Consider the following 25002-nt stretch of genomic DNA (forward strand, 5'->3'; position numbering starts at 1 on the left):
GTCCGCAGAAGTGATTCTTTAAAGCATACACGTATTCACAACTGTATCTGGAGGATGCAGCACCAAAATGTGTAAGCACGGCTTCTCAGATTACAGTGTCCCAAGAAACAAGTCCAGGGATCAACTACAAACTGGAAATGGTAAAAGTTTTAAAGTTACTCAATCTCTTGAGACAAAATGACTGTTTTTATTGTTTCGATCTAATTGCTTAATCAAGCAATAAAATAGCCCAACTATTTAGTGTTCAGTTGTGCCTATTATGCCCAGTCCCTTATTTGGGTAGCAGAGAAGACCAGCACTGCCCTCAGAAGAGTTTGTTCCTAGGGAAGATGCTGCCTTTCATTGCTTCCCAGTGCATGCAGAGGAGCACGTGAGCTGTTGTCTTCAGATGATTTACTCTAATCTCCTTTTGTGTCTTGTCAGCCCATCTGGCCAGTGAGGCAGGGGGGCCATAAACCATCTCTTCGTGACCTCTATCCTTAGGAGAATGCAGTCTCTGCACTCAGGGCCACAGGGATGGCATTTTGTGTCAGCCCATGGCCACCAATGTGCTTGCTGAATGTGGTTCTGTTACCCATATATTGTGATTTCGCATTTTGCAGCATTTTGCAAAGACGGGTGTAGGAACGGAGGAGCCTGTATTGCTTCCAATGTGTGTGCCTGCCCACAAGGCTTCACTGGGCCCAGCTGTGAAACTGGTAAGATTATAACCAAATTTATGATGAAGGTAATCCAAGGAGGATATTTGAGGTAATCCAAGAATAAAGAATTATTTAAGTGTGTGCCCTGAAAGAGAAAGCTGCTACTAAAAAGTTACTCACTTTTCTTATATGCCTCCCAAGAGAATATATTACAGCAGTTCTAATTAGAAGCACATGGACTGCAAAAATGAGAACATGAATTAAGACATCTTGGGTTTTGACGTTTCATAATTATAGATTATTACAGACTTGCTTTTCACCTCAAATGGCCTTTGATATCTCCTATAAATCGCATATAATCTGACATCTAGAAATAAATTCCAATAATAGATTATTTCTATGCTGTAAATGTGTCACTGGTTCAGTAGCCCAACTTCCCTTGCAACCTGACTAACTCAGCTTTCTTTACACAGTGTTAAGGCAGGTTTCAGTCTTCCTACCTATGGCTTCTACCTCCTTTCACAGGCACTCCTTTCTCTTTCTGCTACCCCTGAGGATGACAGTACCACAGAGCCTTGTTTTAGAACTTTATTTTTTAAGTCTTGGATCCAGTCAAAATATATTGCCCAACAGAGTATGTAGAATGTTAATACTTAGCATCTCAAGTACTTGTAAATAATTTCTCAAAGTTCAAATGAATAGTTTGAGCACCTTTATTTATTGCTGCAGAATTTTTAAATGCGTTCTAACCGTACATGCCTCCAGGAGGTAAAGGGAAAAAGTTTGCTTAGATTAATTGGCTTCAGTATGCCTAATAAAAGGGCAGTCTGCCACCTATGATTGACTATCGTTGCTGTTCTGTATTGCCTTCAATAAATCTTCCAAACAGAGGAAAGGAGGTCATTTGAGCAAGTATTGCTTTCATCTGACTTGTAAACATGTCCAGTTTAATGAAAAACACAGACTGATCTGAATTCTGTATTATCTGGTCCATTTGAGAGGTGAGAAATGCGATTGTTTTCATTCTTCTGTATTTGTGCAGTTATTACCACAGTGCACAAGAGGGGTGCTGTGTGAAAAGCAGTTTCCAGATTCTTCATCTATTTCTAGAAAAATGTCAAAAGAGCAAGTGTTCGAGTATTCCTCACTGTTTCACAGACTGCAAATAGCATGGTGCAGGATACCAAGGTCTCTTCAATGTAATGCTGTTGTGTTTTTGCTTGGAACAAATTGTGTGTTAAGATAATGTTCAAGTATTAAAACAGTTACTTTGTTTTAGTAATATTTATTTTATATGCTGCTTGCAGCATTCTGCAGTTATCAACTAAATGTAACGTATAGTTTCAAGGCCCACATTCATCTTTTCCAGCTTTATATACCTATCTGAAGTGTGTAGAGCAGAAGCATATTTGCTTCAATCTCCATGTGCAGTCAGTATTAATAGCCACTATCAAAGAGAGATCTTACTGGCTTTTTTGAATTGCCCCTCAAAGTCCTGCCCCTGCTGCCTTCTTTAGAGGAGAACCCAGGGACACTCTGTTCGCAATTCAGAAAGTTCAGGCACTTTAAGTTAACATAAATTGGCTTAAGTACATTCAGCCTCAAGTGTCTTTGAAAGCAGCCAGACTGCCTATCTGCTGGCCTAACTGCCCATCCTTCCTGTCCTTCAGGACACATATGGGAGGGCAGGCAGAGACTTGGACCAGGTCTGATGCTTTTCTGAATATCTGATTTCAGTATTTAACATAAGGTTAGTATGGGAGTGACCTGATATCTCATAGCTAGTGATATTGTTGTTATGATTTGGAGCCAGTTTGCCAGTCCCAAATCAGTTTCACAGGTCAGCTTTGCAAGGAGAAGTCCCTCTGTCCTGGTGGACCTCCACTGGACATCATATTGTTTCTTACTGTTGAAATAACTAATACTAGAGATCAGCCACAGGGGTACAGGTCTGGTCACCTCATTTGCATATTAATATGAAAGAGTAGGATTGTGATCTACTTGCACATGGCTTTGAAACAGTCTGGAATACTGTCAGAGTGGCAAATGGAAGATCTATCCTGTCAATAAAGAGCGAAAGCTGGTTCATTTTGAGACTACAGTGTCAGGAAAATGGTGCTGTATATAGCCATAAAAGAAAACCTGAGCTTCAGACAGTACGTATTTACTCCCAGTGAATGCAACAGAGTTTCCTGAAGGTACTTCTCGTTAGGCTTGAAGTGATTCAAGACATACATACTACAAATAATTTATGCTTGAAGCTTCCCTTTTTGAACAGTCACTTTATCTACAAAGGTGATGTAATCTTTTCTAGGCAGACATCTTTAGCTGCAATCACATACAGGGAAGGAGGAGGACTGATGTAAAGATGCCAAATCTATTTTTAAATTGCATGTTACTTATTTATGTTTATGCTACATGTATTTAAAAACTGCTTATGGAGGAATCTTGGCATTTTTAACTTAAAGCAGTTATATAGGAATTAGCAGCAGCTGCTGAACCTTGAATCCACACCCCAGCAATAACCTAGAAAATGCTATCACCAGTTCTTACTGTTTCCTTCTGTACAAGATGGTTTTATAGCTCTGTTTGAATTATTTCTCAGAATCATAGAAAGAATGAAGTTGGAAGGGACCTCTGCAGATCGTCTCGTCTAAGACCCCTGCTCAGAGCAGAGTCACGTGGAGCTGGTTTCTTAGGACTGCACCTGGTTAGAATTGCAGTGTTTTAAGGGTTGGAGACTCCAGAACCTCTCTGGGAAACCAATTCCAGTGTCCAATCACCCTCACAGTAAAAAAAAATTTATTTTCGTTACGTTCAAATGCGATTTCCCATCCCCCTAGTCCCTTTCCTGAGCACAACTGAGAAGTGTTTGTCTTCCCCCAACACCAGCAAGTATTTATACAAATTGATAAGATCCCCTTCAGTCTTTTCACTTCCAGGCCGAACATCTCAGCTCTATCAGCCTCTCCTCTTATGACAGATGCTCTGTGTCATGGTTTGATTCTGGTCGGCAGCCAACCACCATGCAGCCACTCTCTCTCCCTTCTCTTCCAACAATAAGAAGGGACAGAGAGCCAGGCTTGGAGTTTGAGATAGGACTGGGATGGGGAAAAAAATCCCCCTTTATGGTCACGAGCAAAAGGCAGACTCGTGAGGGGAAGAAGAAAAAACCCCACACATTTATTACAGACACTAACAACACGTAACAGAGTAGGACAGTGAGAAACATTGCCACATCTTGAGAACACCTTCCCCCCACCCCTCCCTTCTTCCCGGGCTCAGCTCTGCTCCTGATATCTCTACCTCCTCCCCCAGTGGCGCAGGGGCAGGGAATGGGGAGCTGACTTGGAGCTGGGGGAGCTTCGAGAAGCTTCTCACAGGGGGCCGCCCCGATAGCCCCCTCCCCTGCCACCAAAAAAAGTTCCACCACTTGCTCAACCCAGAACACTCTGGTCCCTTAATCATCTTCACAGCTCTGCACAGGGTTTGTTCAGTGTCTCCCTTGTACTGGGAAGCTCAGCACTGGTCCCAGCACCCCAGATGTGATTTCAACAGCATGAAATAGAGGGGAAAGATCACTTCCGTTGACCTCCTGGAAGAGCTCTTTCTAATGCAGCCCAGGAGGCTGCTGGTTGCCTTTGCTGAAAGAGCACATTGCTGGCTTATGTTCAACTTGCTGTCCACCTGGACCTCCAGGTCCTGTTCTGCAAAGCTGCTTTCCCACTGACTGGCCATCAACCCGCACTGGTGCCTGGGGTTGTTCCTTAATAGCTGCAGGACTTGGCATTTCCCTCTAAACATGATGACATTCCCACTGGCCTATTTCTTCAGCCTGTTGAGGTTCCTCTGAATGTCAGCACAACTACCTGGTGTGGCAACCCCTCCTCCAAATCTTGTATCATCTGCAAACATGCTGAGGGTGCACTCTGACTTACTGTCCAGATGTTAAACAGTACCAGCCTGGTACCCAGTATTTACACAGGTGTACACCAACTGACTAGCCTCCAACTGGTCATTGTAAAGCTGATCATAGCTCTCTGAGCCCAGTCATTCAGCAAGTTTTCAATACATCTCAATGTGTATTTATTTATCCTGCACTTTTTAGCTTGTCTGAAGACGTTATGAGCCTATAAACAAAAGCCTTACTAAAGTCAGGATAAACAACACCCATTACTCTCCTCCCATTCACCAACCTAGTCATCTTGTTTTAGAAGGTTCTCAGATTGGTCAGGCATGATTTCCTCTTAATAAATCATTCTGACTACTCCAAATCACCTTATTGTCTTTAATATGTTTGAAAATGGTATCCAGGAAGATACTATCAACTTCCCAGGGATGGAGGTGAGTCTGACCGATCTGTAGTTCCCTGGACCCTTGCCCTTCTGAAAGATAGGAGAGACGTTTGCTTTCTTCCAGTTTTCAGGAGCTTCTCGCAGTCATCATGACCTTTCAAAGATAATTGAAGTTGGCCTTGTAATGACATCAACCAGCTCCCTCAGCACTCCTGGGTGCATCCCATCAGGTTTGATCGACCTGTGTTTTTTCCAATTTATTTAGATATTGATCCTCCTCCACCAGGGATAACTGTTTCTTGCTGCAGACTTTCCCACAGGTCCTGTCAACCTGAGGCTCCTGAAGGCAAATCTTACCAGTAAAGACCAAGAAAAAGAAGACATTGAGTACCTCACTGTTTTCAATGTCCTTTCCAAAACCCATCCCTGCACTCTTGATCAGTGTCTCTATATTCCTTCCAAAGCCTGAGAAGGATGATGTTGTCCATGCTTAGGTCTTGCCTGTGGAGTCAGGCTCATGTTGTAGAACAGGCCATTGACCAACAACAAGAATAAACCAGAGCTGAAATAGCTGGGATTGTTGGTGTCTGGAGCATCCCCATAAATTTTTGATGAGGCTGTCTACTGTGTGGCAGTGACTTTGACCTGTTTCCTTGGTGCCTGTGTTGACTGGGGAGGTGTACTCTTCCACATGATGGAACTAACAGCTCCTCCAGGCCTTCCAAGGGAGCAGAAAGGAGCAGAGGCAGTGACTTGATAGGGCACTGCTGAGAAGGAAGCAGACAGCCTGCTTCTAATGGGAGAGGTCAGAATTCTTCTGATAAAATTATCCTCAGATTAAAACATGGTTTCAGGGCAAACCCATTCACTCAGAACTCCAAGTGGCTTTCCCAGTTCTGGTGGATTAGCATCAGGAACTTGCCTGTGTTTACAGGCACAGCTGTAACCCTTTTCACCTGTCAGCTGCCATGGAAAGGCTATGTCAGATTCCTAAACGAAATGCAGCTTTTGCAAAAGAAGTGAAGCCCTGTGTAATTAAGTGCACTAATGGGTGCTTCTGAGGAGGCAATAGGAGCCACATTTCCCTCAGAAATGTAAGAAGGAGAATCAACTACTACTGCTAGTCACGTATTTCCATGAGAAGAGGTGTTCACTGTGCAGTGCCTTGCAGTTAACAGAGCTATTGTAACACCTTAGAATGAGCTGTTGGAAACCTTTAGATTAATGATGGCCTGTGCCCTGTGGAAATGGATCAGTGAAATAAGGAAGCAGATCTAAGGACCATGTGCAGATATATCAATCTCTAGCACTGTTTTTTTTTGTTGGTTGGTTGGTTTTTTGTTTGTTTGTTTGTGGTTTTGTTTTAATTGGTAATAGGACATAAAAATAAAATGTGGGAGAATTCCTGTTTCTCTTCCCAAAATATGTGGCTTGAGTCATTGTTAATGTTGAGATTGCATTCATTGGCTTAGGGAGGTGTGCTTTATATATTAAAAAATTTTCAAATCATACAAGGCACAGTAATAGTTAACCCAGGAGAGCAGCCTCCTGCACTGTAGAGATCTGAGACTGCCAAGGGAATCTAAATATATTTGTTCCTGTTGAACGTTTTCAAAATACCTGACTTAATACTGTCTTGTTTACAAAATTATGAATTCTGCAATGAGCATTTTTAAATGTGATATTAAGTTGTATTTAAAAAGTTAGTTATTTTAGAATCCAGCACAGGATGACTTTTAGATCTCCTTGATGATACTGTAACTCCCTTTTAATTTGATGACAGAGCTTTAAGAGTGGATTCATTCTCCTACTATATATGCATATCTGCTAGTGTATGTATACAAGATTACTGCATTTTTGCTGCTTGTTAGCTTATTTTGAGTTCCCACACTCGTTTTGTGCTTTGAGTATTCCCTTGGACCGCTTTTAATTATGCATGAGATCAAATAGCAGAATTTTGCTTCTAGTAGCGTTTTGATGTAGCTTTTGTTAACACGTTGGCTGGAAGTATGGCTTTTTTATGGATTGACTGTAACTTGCATTTCCTGTTAGTGAACTTTCCTTGGATATCACGGGCATCATGTCCACCTGTCATTAAACAATCCATGGCAAACTACTGAAAATAAACTGACACACAAAGCTGTTACCTTTGAAGGAACTGTTGAGAAAAAACTTTAACTTACAGATTCTACATTCATTCAGCCATACATTAGTACTAACAGTTGGCTTAATTAAACGTGTAACTGAATTAATGAAAAAAATGGTGAGCATCAGGTACGTGAGATTACCCTCTTCTATCAGAAATAGCCAAATCCAAGGAAAATATGCTGTTTGGCTCTTCTCTGTATTTTTTTTTTTTCCACGCGTGGAAAGCACAAACAAAAATAGCATTGCGTTGTGAGTACTTCATGGAGAGGGAAAAAATTTTGCTGTTGATAAAACAAATTTTTGCAACTTTGTGATTAACATTTGTAATTCAAAATAGTGAAATACAGCTTAGACAAATGATTTGGTAAATAATTGTTATAGACCAGATCTCTTTAGAGTTTTGTGCCACTTTCTATATAAACTAAATAATTAACATGCGTGACTGTTGCTTTTTTCAGCAAATCCAAATTAATTTGTTCATGTGCACTGACCGTAATAATAGCAGGCTTCAGATTACTGAAGACTATTATTATAACTGTTCCAAAGGAATCTTGTGAAAATCTTTTGATTTTGATACCCTAGTTATTAGGAAAATAATTTTACTGGTATTGGAATAGAAGGCTTTGACAAAGTAACCAGAAAGCTTGTTAACTTTGCTGATTTTGCAAAAATGAAGTATTTTAGTACTTTTAGCATCACAAGAGAACTGCTTACATTTAAGCCCTTGATCCCTTGTGTTCAGCTAAAACCACCACAATCAGCTTGTGGCCAGGTAGGCTCCTAAAGCTGTGACACAAATGGCATTTGAAACCCATGGAACACTGAACCAATTCTGTAAGAACTGGAATTACTTTTGGCAGAATTCTTAAAAATTCTTGGCCCCAGTCTAATGAAAACTCTCTGTAAGCTATGAACGTATCACAGTCAAAACTTTCCCAACAATCTGCCATTTGCTCAGCTTAATTTTTACAATGAAGATTTAAATTATTGAGAGTCAGATTGGGATTTACAATAATACTAAAAGGCTCTAAATCTGTGGTACAAGTATGTAGTGTTCCGCACAAACCTAGGGTAAAAGGAGTGCCCTTCAACAGCTCATAGTCTAACCTGGGGAAGCCGGTTGTGTGCTGGGATAAATTAATATAATTTACAGACTCCTTGATCAGAAAGCATATTAGGGCTACTCATTTTATTCTCTGAAATCCTTAAGGGGTTGCTGGGTCTTTTAGTGGAGGAGAAAATTAGAGACCAAAAGGAAAATGGAGTGAACGTGAAAGCAGCACAGGCATGGACTGGCCAGAGCAACAGCTGTAGGAAGAAGGGATGCCTCCCATAGGTCATTAGTTTTCATAGCCCACCTGGCTTGCTTGGGTCCTGTTGTCCTGAGAAATCAGGCTCCCATTTTTGGGGAGGCTCCCAAGTTTGAGACATAGAAGCTAGAGGATACTTTTGGCAGGAAATGTTTTAATTACAATAAAGGGATGACTTCAATTCACAGAAATAAGAAAATGTTGAGTTAATCTATAGAGCCTGGATAAAATTTTTACAAACAAATAGTTCTTGAGCATGACTTGCAGTGTAAAACATTTTAATAGATCCCAGTGTGCAGTAGGAATTCAACATGTTCTGAAAGTCAGGCCTTTTAGAGTCACTAGAGTTTGGCATTTCAACGTCAATAATTTCCAAAATTTTTAGGCTATTCAAAACATTTCCCTTGGTGCAAGCAAAAAAAAAACCAAAAACAACCAAACCCCCAAACCAAAAAAATCACTCAGAACAAAACCTGGAGAAGCTAAATTGTGTCTTGCAAGCAATTGAGATCCAGCTCACATGCTGGGCTGCATGCTGCTGTAAGCCCTGCAGCAGTGCTGAGGCTGTGGTGTCCGGTCCTGGGATAACCCAGAGCCCCAGCTGTGGGTGGACGTGAGCGAGGAGAGGTGCTGGAGCTGACATACCCAGCTTTCACTGGATTAGCTGCCCTAGCCTTGGGGAACCACTGCTGTTTCTCCTCCTTGAGTCCTTCCAAGTGCTCTCCATTTCCTTGACAAGTCTGGCTTCCTGTCCTATGGAAATTTGGGTATGTGGCATGTTGGGCTGCTAAGTTTGGCCCTTCCAGCCATAGCTCAAATGTAGAAGGAGACAGAGTTCTCAGTAGCCTGTTTAACCTTCTTAAACTTTTAACAGTAAATATCTAACTGTACTTTCTATTCTCAGGAGCTGAATCTCTGAAATGAAAACACTTCTGAATTACTGCATGCACCTGCATTTAATTAATATTTTCTGTGGTTTCCATTTCAGCAGAAAGAGACAGGACCCAGATGCTAAAAATAATGTAATGATTTTGCTGAGGATGTTGAAACATCTTGCTTTATAACTTGCAGCTTTGCTATATGAAATCACTACCCAGCTTGCACAGGCCGAGTAATGAGTGTTCTGCATGACAGTCTTGGACTTCTCAAAGATGGCTCTTTTGCATGTCAGTTACTGATTTCAGAGGCAAGACCAGTGTTGTTTGAGCTAGCCGTGGTTTATTGAGGTAGTGCATATAACTAGTGTGTTTAGTGATGCCACATCTTACTCTGTATTATTCCATTTTAAATGCTGTCTTACTGTAGGAAAAGCAGATAGTAGAATAATGAGCAAACTTATGGGAAGTGTCCTACAACATCAACTTCTATGTCTTCTTTAAACATAACAGCTAATTCTACCTAAAAAGACTAATATGTCACTAAGATAATTTTTCAGTACATTGATACAGAACCTTAATTAATTTTGAAATACATAATTTGTGTTTTGCAGTCCTATCACTGAACTACAATTGTGCAATGTGTAACAAGCATCTTCATATAGATTTTTTTTGGTGACTTGAGAAGAAGTTAGCAGGAAATGACTGTATGAGTTACTTCCTTACAAAGCTATACCACTATATCAGTCATCTTATTGACAACATTTCTGCTCTTCTTGTGGTTGCAAAACTTTTTAATGTTTTAAAAACATAAAGTGACTTTTGAGATTTAAACAAGAACATTTGAGGAGCAGGCTAAAATTGACACAGTAATTTGCCTGATCAACTTAATGTAATTTTCCTGTTGCCCAGGGTGAAAGCTATTAAATTTTACCTTCTGAGCTACTGTAGGCAGGCAGTGCCTAAGAGCAATGATTCACATACCGAGCTGTGCCCCAGTGAGCCGTCTAATCCAGTACCTTGGTGGTGTCCCCAAGTACTTTGGGGGGGTCCTTTCAGTTCTTGGAATGTGTATTCATTCTTTCAGCTTGCCTTGATTTCAAATAAATAGTTTTTGAGAACAGTAATTCTAGGAATTTGGATCTCTGCATTGATTACATGTTTCTGCATAGTTTTGTTTGGTTAATAGAGTTTTCTGATTTGCTGCTTAGGACGCAATTTATTGTGTCTACTTCTGACTGGTGCTTAACAGGGAGAAATATCCTCAGTGGTAGAGGGTGACTGTTCAAGGCAGACAGGCTTGATTTGTAATGTCAAATCTGAAATTCCTAGAAAGTCTCTGAAAAATCTTGTTTGGCTGCTCTATAGCAGAGAGTGCAAAGTAACTTTTGGTCCCTATATTTTTGTTCCTGCACTCCTGTCGATATGCTTTACATAAAATCATGAAGTTAGGAGCTGTCATCTTCACAGTTTCTGATCTGGTCAGGGGCTTTGTTCATATGATACATCTGGTGTAATAGAGGAGAAACAGAAAGCAAGCAAAGTATGGCCTTGATATTTATGCAATTTCAGCTCCCCAAGAGTGAGCAGGGCAAGGGGAGATTTTTTGTGTACCTTGCAGCTTGAAGCTGTATGTGTATTACTGCAAAGCTGGTACTGAATGTCCTGTAGAGTTCTGTTGATGAAGTAGTTTATTCTCCTTAGTTATGGTCTTCTGCAGTCATCCAAAGTTATTTTATTAAAAGTGTAGCTTATATATTTTGTTAGAATATTTTATATATTTTATTAAATGTATATATTTTTGAACCATCTTGCAGTGATTCAAAATTAGTGATTATTTTGTCTTTATTTTTTGTCATGCTCCTCATCTGTTTTGGTTTCTAGACAAACCTGATGAAAATAACTGTTTTTCTGACTGATCTCTTTCTCGTGCTTTTATTTGACTAAAACTGGGCCTTGTATTCAACTGATACAAATTGATATAGTTCTTGTGACATACACAACTATGTGCTTTTAATGAGCTACCTTTGCATATGATCCAGTTTCTCTTGTCTATTTCTATTAAGGAACAAGAATAACAAGTTGTAATGAGTTATTCTAAAAAGTCCATATGTGCTGGTGCAAAAATGACTCTTTGCCACTGATGGTCAAGATCATTTTGGTATGTCTGACCAACCCTAAGGAAAACAAGGACCATGAAGCATGCTGTTGCAATGCTCACTCTTTAATGTATTTCTGAAGTCAGGCCCTGGGTAAGCAGGAATCCTATTAAGTTAGTCTAGCTGAAGGAACTATAGCATGCAATATGTTCATAGCTTTATTCATAAATCATCTGCCTCCCCCACAACTAATTAGTATTCTAGGTGAATAGCTGCCCAGTCCAACATGCGTAAATATAAAACAAGTTGCTACTAATGCTTGTACCTTTGGAAGTAATAGGCGTATCATGGTTTGAAAAATTCAAGATATGGTTGTTTTCAAGAGTCTTTACACCCAGAAGGATCTCAAGTGTGATGTATATTTCTAAGCTATTTAAATGAGTTCATGAAAAATATGTTGACTTTGCCTAAGTCTAAAGTCACTGCAAAGCATTTGATATATTACATCTTAAGGAACGCTGAGCACTAAGGAGACAAATACCCCACTTTTTTAATTGGACTTCAGTTGCTCTTATGAACATAGGCAGACAGACGATAGCAAATGCTGTCAGAATCTAACTGGAGGCAAAGACTTTAACCCTCTCCTGACTGTACCTGTCTTTTAACTGGCATCTTATTTAATGTTGAAGTCCTGTGGAGGCGGGGGAGAGAGCAGCATGTAGAATGCATGATGCAGTAGCAGCTTTGCTCCTAGAGACTGTAGGTGTCAAAGGGCATGTTCCTCACTCCATCTAAAGTAAATCTGATCAAACAAAGAGATGAAGGTTGAAGGAAGAGGAGAATTCATCCAGACACAAGATGAAAGCTCATGAATGATTACATTCTGTGGGAGGAACAACCCAGATTTGATGGGATTTTATTCAGTTGGGAAAAGGGTAAATGCAAACCCTACATAGAGCCTGAGCAATCATCTGGTAGGAATTAGTTTACAAATGCAGGTTGTCCAGGCTGCCCTCACATCTGCAGTACGTTGACCCTGGCTGGACACCAGATGCCCACCAAAGCTGCTCTATCGCTCCCCTCCTTGTCTGGACAGGGGAGAAAAAATATACCAAAAGGATCGTGGGTTGAGATAGACAGGGAGAGATCACCCACGGGCAAAACAGACTCAACTTGGGGAAATCAGTTTAATTTATTACCAATCAAATCAGAGTAGGATAATAATCGAATCTTCAAACACCTTCTCCCACCCCTCCCTTTTTCCCAGGATCAGCTTCACTCCCGATTTTCTCTATCTCCTCCCCTTGAGCGGCACAGGAGGATGGGGAATGGGGGTTTTGGTCAGTACATCACACCCTGTCTCTGCCGCTCCTCCCTCCTCAGGGGGAGGACTCCTCACACTTTTCCCCTACTCCAGTGTGGGGTCCCTCCCATAGGAGACAGTCCTCCATGAACTTCTCCAACATGACTCCTTCCCATGGGCTGCAGCCCTTCACAACTGCTCTAGTTGTGAAGACTCCTTCTGTGGGTCCCTTCCACGGGGTGCAGTCCTTCAGCAATAGACCTCACGGGGTCACAAGTCCTGCCAACAAACCTGCTCCAGTGTGGGCTCCTCTCTCCACAGGACCACAGGTCCTGCCAGGAGCCTGCTCCAGCGTGGGCTTCCCACGGGGTCACAGCCTCCTTTGGGCACATCCACCTGCTCCAGCGTGGGGTCCTCCCCGGGCTGCAAGTGGAGATCTGCTCCACCATGGACCTCCATGGGCTGCAGGGGCACAGCCTGCCTCACCGTGGGCTTCACCACGGGCTGCAGGGGAATCTCTGCTCCGGTGCCTGGAGCACCTCCTCCCCCTCCTTCTCCACTGACCTTAGTGTCTGCAGAGCTGTTTCCCTCACGTATTCTCACTCCTCTCTCAAGTCGCAGTTGCTGTTGTGCAGTTTTTTCTCCCTTCTTAAATACATTATCTCAGAGGTGCTACCACCATCACTGATGGGCTTGGCCTTGGCCAGTGGTGGGTCCGTCTTGGAGCCTCCTGGCATTGACTCTGTTGGACATGGGGGAAGCTTCTAGCAGCTTCTCACAGAAGCCACCCTTGTAGTGCCCCCCCCCCCAAAAAAAAAAAAAAACAAACCAAACCTTGCCACAGAAACCCAATACAACATCTCTGTTCCCATTGTGTTGTCTGGGATTTCTCCATTCATTTGTATAAAGAGTTTAAAGTGCCTAAAGTTTATTTGTCCTCCCCCAGCCCAAAAGAATTTGGAAGATCCTTTTCAGAGAGAACAAAAAACTCTAGCACAGAGTTTCTGCTGAAACTTCTCCAAGACCATCTGCTTGAGGTTTTTTACCTCAAGAAAAAAATTAATGGATTTTAAGGATTTTAGTCATAAATAAGATTAGGAAACTTGGACATGTGATGTTTACTGTTCAAGAATAACTTCAGATTCAGGAAGGGCTGTTGCTGAGAAGAGAAATAATACTGCATATTCCACAATATCAGTAAAAATCTAGCAAAGAATTAATGATTGGCATTTGAATTGTAATTATAATTAATAACTCCAGCCAACTTCAGCTAACTATGTGGCAGTAAAATCCAGGTCTTCATATTTACTATTACCAGGAAGTTCAAAACAGAGAAAGAAAACATGATTGGCAGTCACAGAAACTGCAGTAGAGGTGTTCAGCTAACCCCTGGAGAATGAGACTTTCCTGCAAGGAATGCTCTATTTTAACAATGCTCCAAGTGCTAATTCAGGCTACAGAAAAATAGACATATGCAGCCAGCAGATGGGTTGAAAACATGGCATATATCATATAGATAATCTGTAAGTGAGATTCTGAAATTCAATGTGCTGGTGTACAAAATTGCTTCCTGCTCCTCCCTTTCTCCAAATATTTTTCCTGAATGCATATAATAATATGAAGTTAATTACATGTGCTAGTGCTGTATCCAACCAGTGTTTCAAATATCCATAAAAATTAAAGATCCTTAGAGTGCAATAGAACTGTACAGGACACTCATATTTTTTAAAAAAGCAACTCTTGTGGTCTATATTGTGAGATCTGTTTAGGTACAAAAAAATGAGAGCTGGTAGAATCACTTTCTCCCCATTTTACACATGTGGAAATCAAGATGCTTGGGGAAGGTTGAGTGGGTGAAAGTTTTGCATAAGAAGGCAGTGGCAAAAGTCCAGATAAGGTATAGGTATTCTCATTTCTGCTCCCTTGCTCCTTTGTTCAAATACATCAGTAGCTGAGAGAAAACACAGTGGGGTTTATATCACTTTTTCTGAGTGGGAAGTGTAGCCAATTCATAAAACCTAAGAAAATACTCTTCCTTTGACCTTCAAAAAGGGCGTATTCTAAAATGACTAGCTCCTTAAATTGCAGAAAAAATGTTTAAAAAGTTGTCTATGTGAGTAAACAAATGAGATCTGCAGAAACCAAGAGGAAAGCCAGGGTTCTGTGAATGAGATGCTTTTTGCTTGGCTGCAGTGTCTGGAAGAGAGGTACCCTTAATCCCCATTATCACCTGAATTTTTCTCAGATATGAAAAATAAGCTCAAAAATGAGCAGCGAGACAAGGCTGGTGACTTCAGAAGCTTGGAGTGTTTTACTTTGCTTTACTTTTTTACTTATATTTATTCACAAAGTAAATGTTTGACAGAAATTAAGTAAAAAATGCCCGTATTGAGTTTGGTGAGCATTCTGGATTTAAGCATGAACCCTACTTACCTCATTCTTTCTGTTTTGTAGCTTAAGATGCTTTGCTGCTCATCATTCTGTTTCGTCTTCTCCCTTCCTTTTCCTTGACTGACACGGTTACTTGGGTACATGTTATTTCTTTACTCCCTTAGAGTCCTTGTCAGTTTTAAATAAGATTTTTTTTTTTTCTCTGCTCAAGAGCCACATACTGGTACTTAACTTTTTATGTTTTCTTTAGCTTGGTGCAACACTATAATCCTATATGTAGCAGCTTAAAAAAAAAAAAAAAAAGTGAAACCAGGGAAGAGAGAGTACTACAAAAGAGCTTTGAGAAGACAGGATTTTTTTGTTATTTGTTAAAAACATCAAAATGCATCCACTACTTAGTTTTTATTTGCTATGGGAAAGAACCTCTTTTACTAAACATGAAAACTAAAATTTCAGTTAGGTTCTTAAAATACAGTGGGCTATAAATAGAATGTGAATAGTGCAGCTGGGCATCATTATAATAGAATTTCCTTCTGTTATATAAGTGAGATAGGGATGACCTTCATCACTCACTGTAAACTCTCTCTTTTATGAATTATGAGCTGTTCAACTATTAGTGGAATTAAAATCTATAAGACTGCCAATCTTTGCCCAGTATCCCTATGGAGCCCTTCCTCTTGCTGTCAACATGAGGGAATCTGGAGTCTCTGCAGATATATGCCAATGATATGTTTATAGCCCAAGCAAAGGAATAATTTGGATTTTTTTCCTTTTCTGTGCTTCAATAATTTTGTACAATCTCTACGTGATTTTACACTTCAGGAGCAGCAATGTAAATTAATGGTCACTGCTCTATGGACTGAGAGTCATGGTAACAAGTTACTGGTAAGAAAATGTAGGTAAGAGTGTTTTAAACTTAAGCACATTATAATATGCAATTTACCCTGACCAAAGGGTAGAAGACCGTAGCAGAAGGCTAAGTTCAAATCAGGGTGTCAAATCAATTCCTAGCCAAAACTTGGTTTGCTTTGTGAGTTCTTTGTTTGTTTTCCTTAAATGGCCTCTGACCTAAATACTCGAAAATTTACTGTAATTCACACCAGAGCTGATCTGAAACAACTTTTTACAAAGCTGCACCCAAACTAAGCTGAGAGTGTGCTGGTTGCATCATTGGTTCACATATGTAAACGTCATAACTCATAGTTATGACTGACTTGACTCCTCACTTAAGGAAAATCAGGATCTTTGGTCAGTACACTGTGCAAGTAAAGCCTTCCTTCCCACCTGGTAGAAAAGAGATAACAGCTGGCCAAACTAGCTCTTATCTTTTCAATTTAGTTGTCTTTTCTTTAGGACTTGACTACTCTTACTCATCAACTGACACCTTTAAGCAGTAGCAATAAGTGTGTTAGTCCTATTTCTAACGTGCAAATGGAGCTATGTAACTTTCAAACACTAGTAGGTATCTAAAATCGGTTTCTCAGTGTATTTCAAGGTATAAAAATGCTTTTGCTATCTTGAAGAAAATAGCTACTTTTCTTTTTCAGTATAGGGCCGATGAGGAAACAGAAGCATGTGTTACAGTTAAGATGGGGTGCTGTACTGAGAATGATGGACAAAGTGAAAGCAAAACCACTTCTTTGTCAACAACTGGAAATAGAGGCCTAATACCTCTCAATTAGTCTTTTTACTTGGGATTAGCACCGTTGGTTTCACAGAATCTTGTTGAAAAACATACTCTCTTTTATTTACACTATTCATGGATGCAGCTAGTTCATCATGGATAATTATGTGTTCTGAATTATCGTCTTCAACTGTTACAAATATCACATCCTTTGATGATATTGGGTGTGTAATGAGAGACTGTCACAGTTTCAGTTATTGGTGGTGCCTGTGATTGATCAATTTTGGACAACAAAGAATTGTTAACAGGGCTGCATGGTGAAGCAGTCAGTGGAAAATTCCCTTTCATGACATTTCTATCTAATTTTGGAGTGCCGCCACTGCCACACATGAAATAACAACACGATTGAATTTCCTTTTGCTAGCATTTAGCAGGACCTATGGGGGTGTGCAGAAATCAATGGGGGATCAGGAGTCTGGAAAATTACATACTTGAAGAATTAATGAACTATAATTCCGTATTACATCCTCAATCACATTTTGCTTCCTTTTCATTAATAAAACTAAATTAGTTTTCCATGGACAAGGCACTTTAAAAAACGCAATCATGCTCTTGCTAGGATTGAAAAAAAAAAAAAAGAGACCAGTTTTAACAATAGTTATTTTTTCATGCAACATGACAAATTGGACATTTTTAGTAAAGGACATATCTGCAGCACTGACTGAACCTGTTGAAGCAATTTTTAACATGACACTTATAACACCAGCTCTAGTTTCCTGCCCTTTGAGCCAGATCCTGGTTTTAAAGTGATTCAACCAGATTTTCTACTAGATCTGGGAGGTATAGAGATAGAAGCAGCAACTCTGAAGGCATTCAAAGTGCATTTTTTCCAACACAGGCCTAATTTATTATCCAGGGGAGCAGGAAGAGGAAAGGCCATGATCTTCACTCTTCTCTGAAGGCTTTACCTCAGATAACTGATGTTTCTAATCTTGTGTAGAGAAAGTCCTTTTGCTTATGGAACTATTATGCTAGGATAAAATTGTGGGTGACTCTTTTCTTTGCTCTGCCTCACAGGACAGCTGTAATCTGGTCCTTCATGATTTAAACTTGTAACTGAATGAGACATTGTGATTCAAGTACAGTTAAAATCAAGAATATTCTATGGTTTAATGGAGACTTTGATGTGAGAACCCATACAGTGGAAAGCATGTCCTAGCGCTCGCAATACAATGTCATATCTTTAAAGAGTTACTGGAAGCTGAACAAATCAGAGTGAGAATGTAAACCAAATCAGGCTCTAGGACTTTTATTGACCAAGGAAGAAAGTTCATTTGGGAATAATCATCAGTCTGATCAGACTTTACAAAACAGATTTAAAATGCATTCCAAACAACTTTGGTTTTCTGTCATAGCTTCTATCTTCCTGGATTATTGCAGCAGTCTCAGCTTCCGTATTCTTGTTTTTTTTTTTATTCCTTTGTATGATATTTATATACACGTGGTATATGGGAATGTAGTGGAATGGAAATCCCAAAAGCTGGTATGTGATTTTAACAAGATAGCTCCAGTGTATTGAACTAGTTTCAGGCTCTTATATTTCTCCACTGGGACCTGTTTTTTGCTTAAGATCTCAAATCAAAGGTCTGATAGAACAGCAGGGTCTTCTCAAGTATCATCATATTAGAAATCTGCTGTCACATGAAAACCAACACAAACACTTTTCTCTTCTTAAATGCAAGAGATGGGACTCTAGAACTTGCAGTAGAGATAGTAAACCCTTTTCAGAGCTACTCCATAAAATTGAGTTTTGACAGCAGATACATTATGCTGTACAGTGAACTTTCATTTTGCCCTACTGAATAAGGCCTTTTTCCCCTTGCATATGTATTTACTAAAATCAGATAACCCAGACATCTTCTTAATCCTACTGGGCATTCTGTTATCTGAGCATATGTCTGAATATTTGGGACATAGTCTTTTGTATCCAAGCCAGACATAACATCCTTGAAAATGTATTGACATATGCAAAGACATATCAAAGTCTGACCCAAATGTACCCATGAAAAAAAAAAAAAAAAGAAGATTTGTCTTTTTAAATGTAACCTCCAAAGCCACTTCTTCAGTGATTTGTTTCTGAAATTATTTTTCTTTCACTGTTTGCACTTTATTTATAATGTATATTGGTCTGGGATGAGGGTGGCTCTGGAGGTTAACATTAGGCTGGAAAGGCTGTTGTCTTTGAAACGAGAGCTCAAATTTAGCCTAAGTCAGTAGTGACTGAACATTATGAAAGTTGCTGGTTGCTCATTAATCTTTATAAATATATCCAGTGATAATAACCCAATTAGCGCTAGAACAGATGATTGAAATTGGAAGTCTCTATTGGGCAGTCTTAGCTGAGTGCCATGTATTATACCATCCCAGAAAAACTTTTAGAATGGAAATAAATAAATTCTAATTATTCATAGCTGCCTATCTGTGATGTTGCCTTCTTGACAGGAGAGGGCTACTGGGGCTTTGGCTTATATTGACCTGAATAAAGCAGTTTATAAAATAAAGGCTTTTTGGACTAAGTTGTGCTCTGTGTCTCTGTAACTTTGTGCTTGATGGTGGCATACAGGCTTTTCTGAGAAGAGGATTTGGTGATTAATATTTCAGTCTTGAAGTGAGTAATGTAAAATGGTAGAACACCCCTCCCCTTCCCCCCACACCATGGTTCTTTGTTGAGTGCAGCTTGACCACATTAGAGAGCTTAGTCCTATTGTTGGATGAAAGAGCACTGCTATCTTTAAAATTGACAATTTTATACCACTTTCAGTCTTCAAAAGCTCTTATTATACAGAAATTCTCTAATAATATTCATCAGACATCTAGCTTTCCTTTTTTCTTACTGTACCAGTGGATAATTTGCTAATGATCTTATTTTACTCTTCAGGGAGTACAGTTTTCTCAGTCTCCCCAAGAGCAAGGGGTATAATGGCTAAAACTGTTGCCACAGTTCAGGAAATGTGTGATTCTGAAGTATGAAGAAGGTGATTTGGAGGAGCAAGGTTTTTTTCATGTCAAGGGGAGCTAGGTGTATACAGTACCTAGTTTCAAAATTCCTGTGGCTGTGTGTCTGCTTTATTAGACTGGGGCTTCAGTTAGCAAAAAAAAAAAAAAAAGTCTTTTTCCAGTTGAAAAATGGGTAACAAAATATGAAAATAAGGAGACTGACTGATTTCAGTTTAAGAAAAATGCAGGGAGGAAACCTGAATATTTGAAAACCAAATCATGTGCAACATAAGTGGGTACTAATCAGTTACCGTGTTGTCCTGGCTTCACCTGTTTTGTGGCGATAGGGTATGTACAGTATTGCCATGACTGTGTCCATGGATTACACAGAGTAGAGTAGAGAGAGTCCCGATATTCCTGCTGTTTTGTGGGCTCATCAGTCTCACAGGTCTGTGTGTGTGTTCTCCAGACACGGTGTTTCAAGAGTCAAAAACACAAATCTTCTGCCATGCAAATGCTGTAGGGTGGAAGCACAGCCAGTGCAGAAGAGCTACGGGACAGTGCTGTAGCTGCTCTCCAGCTGAGGGTGAAGGTTACTTTCAGTGGCTGTCTCAGTATTACTTTCTGCTCCAAAGATGCCTGCTCATGTCAGTGGGGTGGCAGATTTGGTATGTGCAACTGTGCTCTTTATCTGAGAAGGAAAGAGAAAAATAGAGAAAATGCCACCTCCCTGATAGTCAATGTGAGTTCTGTCATAAATTGGAGCAGGGCTAGGATGAGGCCATTTGCTCTGGCCCATCACATGTATGAGACTCTATTTTACTCCTGGATGGGGGATGCTTTCCTATTTTTTTTTCCCTTCTCCCTCCACTTTTCTACAGCTTCTTATATCCAGTTAAAGAATAGAACTTGTGTACTTAGAATGTCTGTTTTGTCTGTTTGCTTAAAATGTCATCACCTGCTATTGAAAAATACACATCTCTCCTTTCCTTGTACTTAAACATTTTGTTTATTTTTTTTCATAAGTGAACATATAAAGCCTTTCGGTAACTTCCTTCTGTAGAGTAATATTTTGTTTTCCATGCCATTCTAGTACAGCATCAAACAGGACTTCATTAGTGCTGTTAATGTTCCATATAGCCCACTGATATACCATAGCCACTGGCCAAGGAAAACTTCAATCACTTTTTCTTCTCTTGTCAGCTCACACCTCTGACTGAGCAGCCACAAGATGATTCATCAGAGAAGGTTTCACCATAGGACAGAGAAAAATTATTTCTGGCTGCTTTTCCCATACTAAGATAATTTCAGTTGTAGATACTTTTGCAGCATTTCCTGAGCCATGCTAGGTCCATTTGAAAATAGAAATCCTTTTACCCAAATGTCAAGAAAATTTTCCATTAAATCAGTGCTTTGGCTCTGCAAGACACATTTCTGCTGCGTTTACTTGTTTAACAGAGTTGCAACAGTTATATTTTGTCCCATTACAGAGCAAGTTTCTGCTAGAATTGAACGATCGGCATTAGCTGAGAGAATTAGAACAAAATTCTGTGGATAAGGAACATCTATATTCTGAAACCCAGTGGCACATGCTATAAAATGTCATTTGCCTAAAAAGTTAGCGATGAGGAGAATTGGTTTTCTTCTGTTTGCTTCAAAATCATGTAAGGAGTAATAGGTTATTCAGCATCGATGCAGCAATGGTTCCAATGCAATGGTTTCAGGCAAACGATCTGTCAAGAATAAGACATTTCTTAAAGACCAGCAGCATACTTCTATCCACGCTTGTTATGGTAGGCTTTCTTACATAACTCCACTCAACTTTGCATGCAGTCGTAACAAAACCAGAAGAATGTATTTCTTTGTTTATTGGCATCTGTAAAAGCATTTCATGCCAAGTAATATTTCTTGTGATATAGGTTTGTCAGCTAGTTTGCAAATAAATACAGAAAAGCTGCTTTTGTTGTCAGTTTACCAATACTGATGTGACATTCAAGGCTTGTTTTTCCTGAATAATCAGTAAGTGAGTTCATCAGAATGCATTCAGCCTGTGCCTGCAATACTGCGCTTATAATTATAAGGCTTACAGATTCACAAATAAATTGTTCTGAAGAGGAGGACACAGGCTTTCTTTAATTCATATCTGATACTTTGACCTAAATAATACTCTTTTCTCCATCTCATCACCAATAAATACATTCCACTTTCCCAAAGAAGAAATATATGCCATCCAGTGTCTTAATGCATGTTATTAAGTAGCCAGTATGAAGATTCATATCGAGTCTGAACAGCAGCTCTTCTCTTTCAGCCTCTGAGTTTACATGCTTCATTGATTCTTTGGGGCTTGTAGCTTTGGCCAACCTCAACCAGTTATCTGACCAGTACTGACCAGGTGATTCCAAGTGTTTAGCATGGTCACTTAGGTTCCATTCTGCCAGGCAGGCTGTCTACCAGGCATCATATTCTCCAGTGGTAAGGGAACTTCTAGATTGTAGTCCTTTCTTCTTTTACTTTCCTTTTTCTTAACTAATCTGTGGGTATGTGATCGAATAGCAGCAGATAAGGCACAGACTGCAAACCAACCTTTTCTCACTACAGTAACATAATTTTCATTGATCTTCCTCTGATCTCTCAAACACCTCTGAGGTCCCACTGGCTCCTGGCTGCTCACAAGAAAAAGGCCAGAGTTTATACTGATTTAGAGAGAGATATACTGAACAGCAGAAGATTGTAAAGATTTGGCATTTCTCAGTCCTGCAGCGAGGCTACTCAGATGATTATCCTGGAATTCATAATAGAGTTGAAAATTCTGCATTTTAAACTAATAGAGACTTATGACTTAATTTGTGGTACACAAAGCAGCAAAGTATATGTTTGGTGCAATATTCCAACAGGAATACTAGTAATTTTCATCATCCTAAATACTGGTAATGTACTCCAGGCACGCTTAGTTAGAGAGACTGCTGATAGAAAATCAGACTGAGATGTAATAATGGAAATTTCTAATGAAATTTCATCAAGTATCTGTAAAGCTTTTAAAAAGCTATGCACTCATGATATGGTTGTACAGTTATTCCAGAGAGATTCCAAATAGATGTTATTTGGCATGTAAATAAAATACCCAGAGCACATCCCACCTACTCACTGGAATGTATAAGAAAAATTAAATTCAAAACCAAATGTGGGTGACTGAGTGATACCTTATAGTTTATGCAGGTGTCCCTCACATACTTAATTTTCTTACCTTCCAATGTGGAACAAAGTGTTTTCAATGGATAAAGAAGCCTTGGGTTTTTTTAAAGTTTGTATTTGAATAGATTTCATAAGAGACTAGAGTGGAGTATATCTTTATCTATGCACACATTAGTATTCCCAGAAAACAGGTTTGTTACCTTATTGCAGCTCACAATTGATTTTCTTAGCCAGTTTGCACTTTCTCCAGTGAAAATAACAGATGACATAAATGGGAGCTAACAGGAACTGTGGGCAGAATTTTGACATATTTTACATGTGTCTCAGTGATCACATCACACCTGTCCTTCATATTCACATTCTAGAGGATACTAAGTCAACTGCTAAGGTACTTTTAAGAGTTTGAGTCTTAATTTCTTATTTTAGTTCTTAGTTTTAAAGATTCAACCTTTTAAAGAAAGGTTGAATCCCTACTTTGACCAGTACATTGAGGGTTTATTCATTATTCAAATTCATGGTGGGGGGATTTAGAGCTATTTTATTTCTGAAGGCAGTTTGCACATGTGGTGTCTCCCTCTGTGCCAGTTCTGTAGGCACCTCTCGATCAGCTTGCTGCTCAAGTAGCTATGCTACCTCTGCTATAAAACACAATGATAATGCAATGAATCTGATAAGGAAGGACACATTTTTTATCCCTGTTTAACTTCGTACTTCTCGTAATCCCTAATTGTTAACAACACTCATACTCTTGGACCTGTTCTTTAACACAGCTTACTGCCTAACTGAAGGCACTGGAAGTGAATATATCACAAAATTATCTGCATCTCTGCTAAGTCCATGAGTTCAGGTGTCTGCAGGACATGCTTTGGTGGATTTTAGATCTAGTGAGTCCATCCAGAAATCCATTCTGTGATGAGTTGTTACTATAAAATTAGTCAGTGGAAGTTTATCTTTTAAGAAACGCACATCCCAAAGGAATTATTAGGAGGTGGAGAATGTGTTGTATTTCATCTTCAGGATCTAAGCATTTGTTTGGAGTCCCAACTGTTCCCTTTGATGATGAGAAAGGAGACTGCAGTCAGTTACGTTGAGAGTCAGAGGCGCTGGTGTAAGTCAACAGGAACTCCACAAGATAGGGAAACCCTACTAACCCAAGATTGGTGTCACCAAGAGCATAAGCAAGGGCTAGATTGAGTATCTAATGCTTTGATATGCCCCTAGAAACAATCTTTGTTTATCAGGCAAACTGCACTACTCAATATTATTTGAACTGGGATGCAATTCCTTTCTTCATACTGTGGGCAGTTTACACAGATGTCAGTTTACCTATCATGTATCATGACAAAAATGAGTTGCTAATATGTAAACAGTATTCTGGGATTAACAGAACCTCCACTGTTGGCAGGGCCAACACTGCTAGCCAAGCCCTTTTATGGAAATGAATCAAAACTTTACAGAAAATTATTCTGGAAGTGCAAATGTCAGTAATGAAAATACTCCTGAAATACCCAGAAATACCAGAGACATTGTTCTTCCGTCAGATGAATATAGCAATTTCCTCTGTGTGAATTTTCTCCTTTTTTTGTTTTTGTTCTTACTAAACAGACATTGATGAATGCTCAGATGGCTTTGTTCAGTGCGACAGCCGTGCTAATTGCATTAACCTGCCTGGTTGGTACCACTGTGAATGCAGAGATGGCTACCATGACAATGGGATGTTTTCACCAAGTGGAGAATCCTGTGAAGGTCAGTATCTAAAAAAGGTGAGGTAGTGTTATGACTTGCATTACAGTAATGTCTAGTATCTCTGTACTGGCCAAGTATTGTCCTGGACACTATCAATGGAAGTTAAACCTTGACCCAAAGCAATCATAGTTTAAATAAGCATAATAAACAAAAGGCAAAATAATATAAAGTATGAAAATTCCTAACATATAGGTGGAGCATTAGTAGCCATTTCTCTGATTTGCTAAGATAATATGTGAAGTCAGGCATGGTGCTTAAAATGCAGTTTCTCTGGCCCTATATCTGCTTCTGTGCATGGTCCTTGCATAAGTGATTTCCCATGGGCTGATAGCATGCACTGTAATCTGTCACTCCACAGTAATCTGTTTATGTGTCAGATTC

The 25002-nt window shown here is 39.6% G+C and overlaps 1 protein-coding gene across 1 annotated transcript in view; it reads left to right on the top strand.

Annotated features, from left to right (window-relative positions):
- The window catches only part of NELL2 (neural EGFL like 2), a 154998-nt gene that overhangs the window by 113156 nt on the left and 16840 nt on the right, over window positions 1-25002 (top strand). The window contains exons 15-16 of the mRNA XM_042792589.1: window positions 603-698; window positions 24481-24621. Of these exons, the coding sequence (XP_042648523.1) occupies window positions 603-698; window positions 24481-24621 (237 nt within the window). The remainder of the gene's footprint in view (window positions 1-602; window positions 699-24480; window positions 24622-25002) is intronic.

Source organism: Tyto alba, unplaced genomic scaffold (genome assembly GCF_018691265.1).
Source record: "Tyto alba isolate M040663 unplaced genomic scaffold, T.alba_DEE_v4.0 Super-Scaffold_2, whole genome shotgun sequence".
Classification (NCBI taxonomy): Eukaryota; Metazoa; Chordata; class Aves; order Strigiformes; family Tytonidae; genus Tyto; species Tyto alba.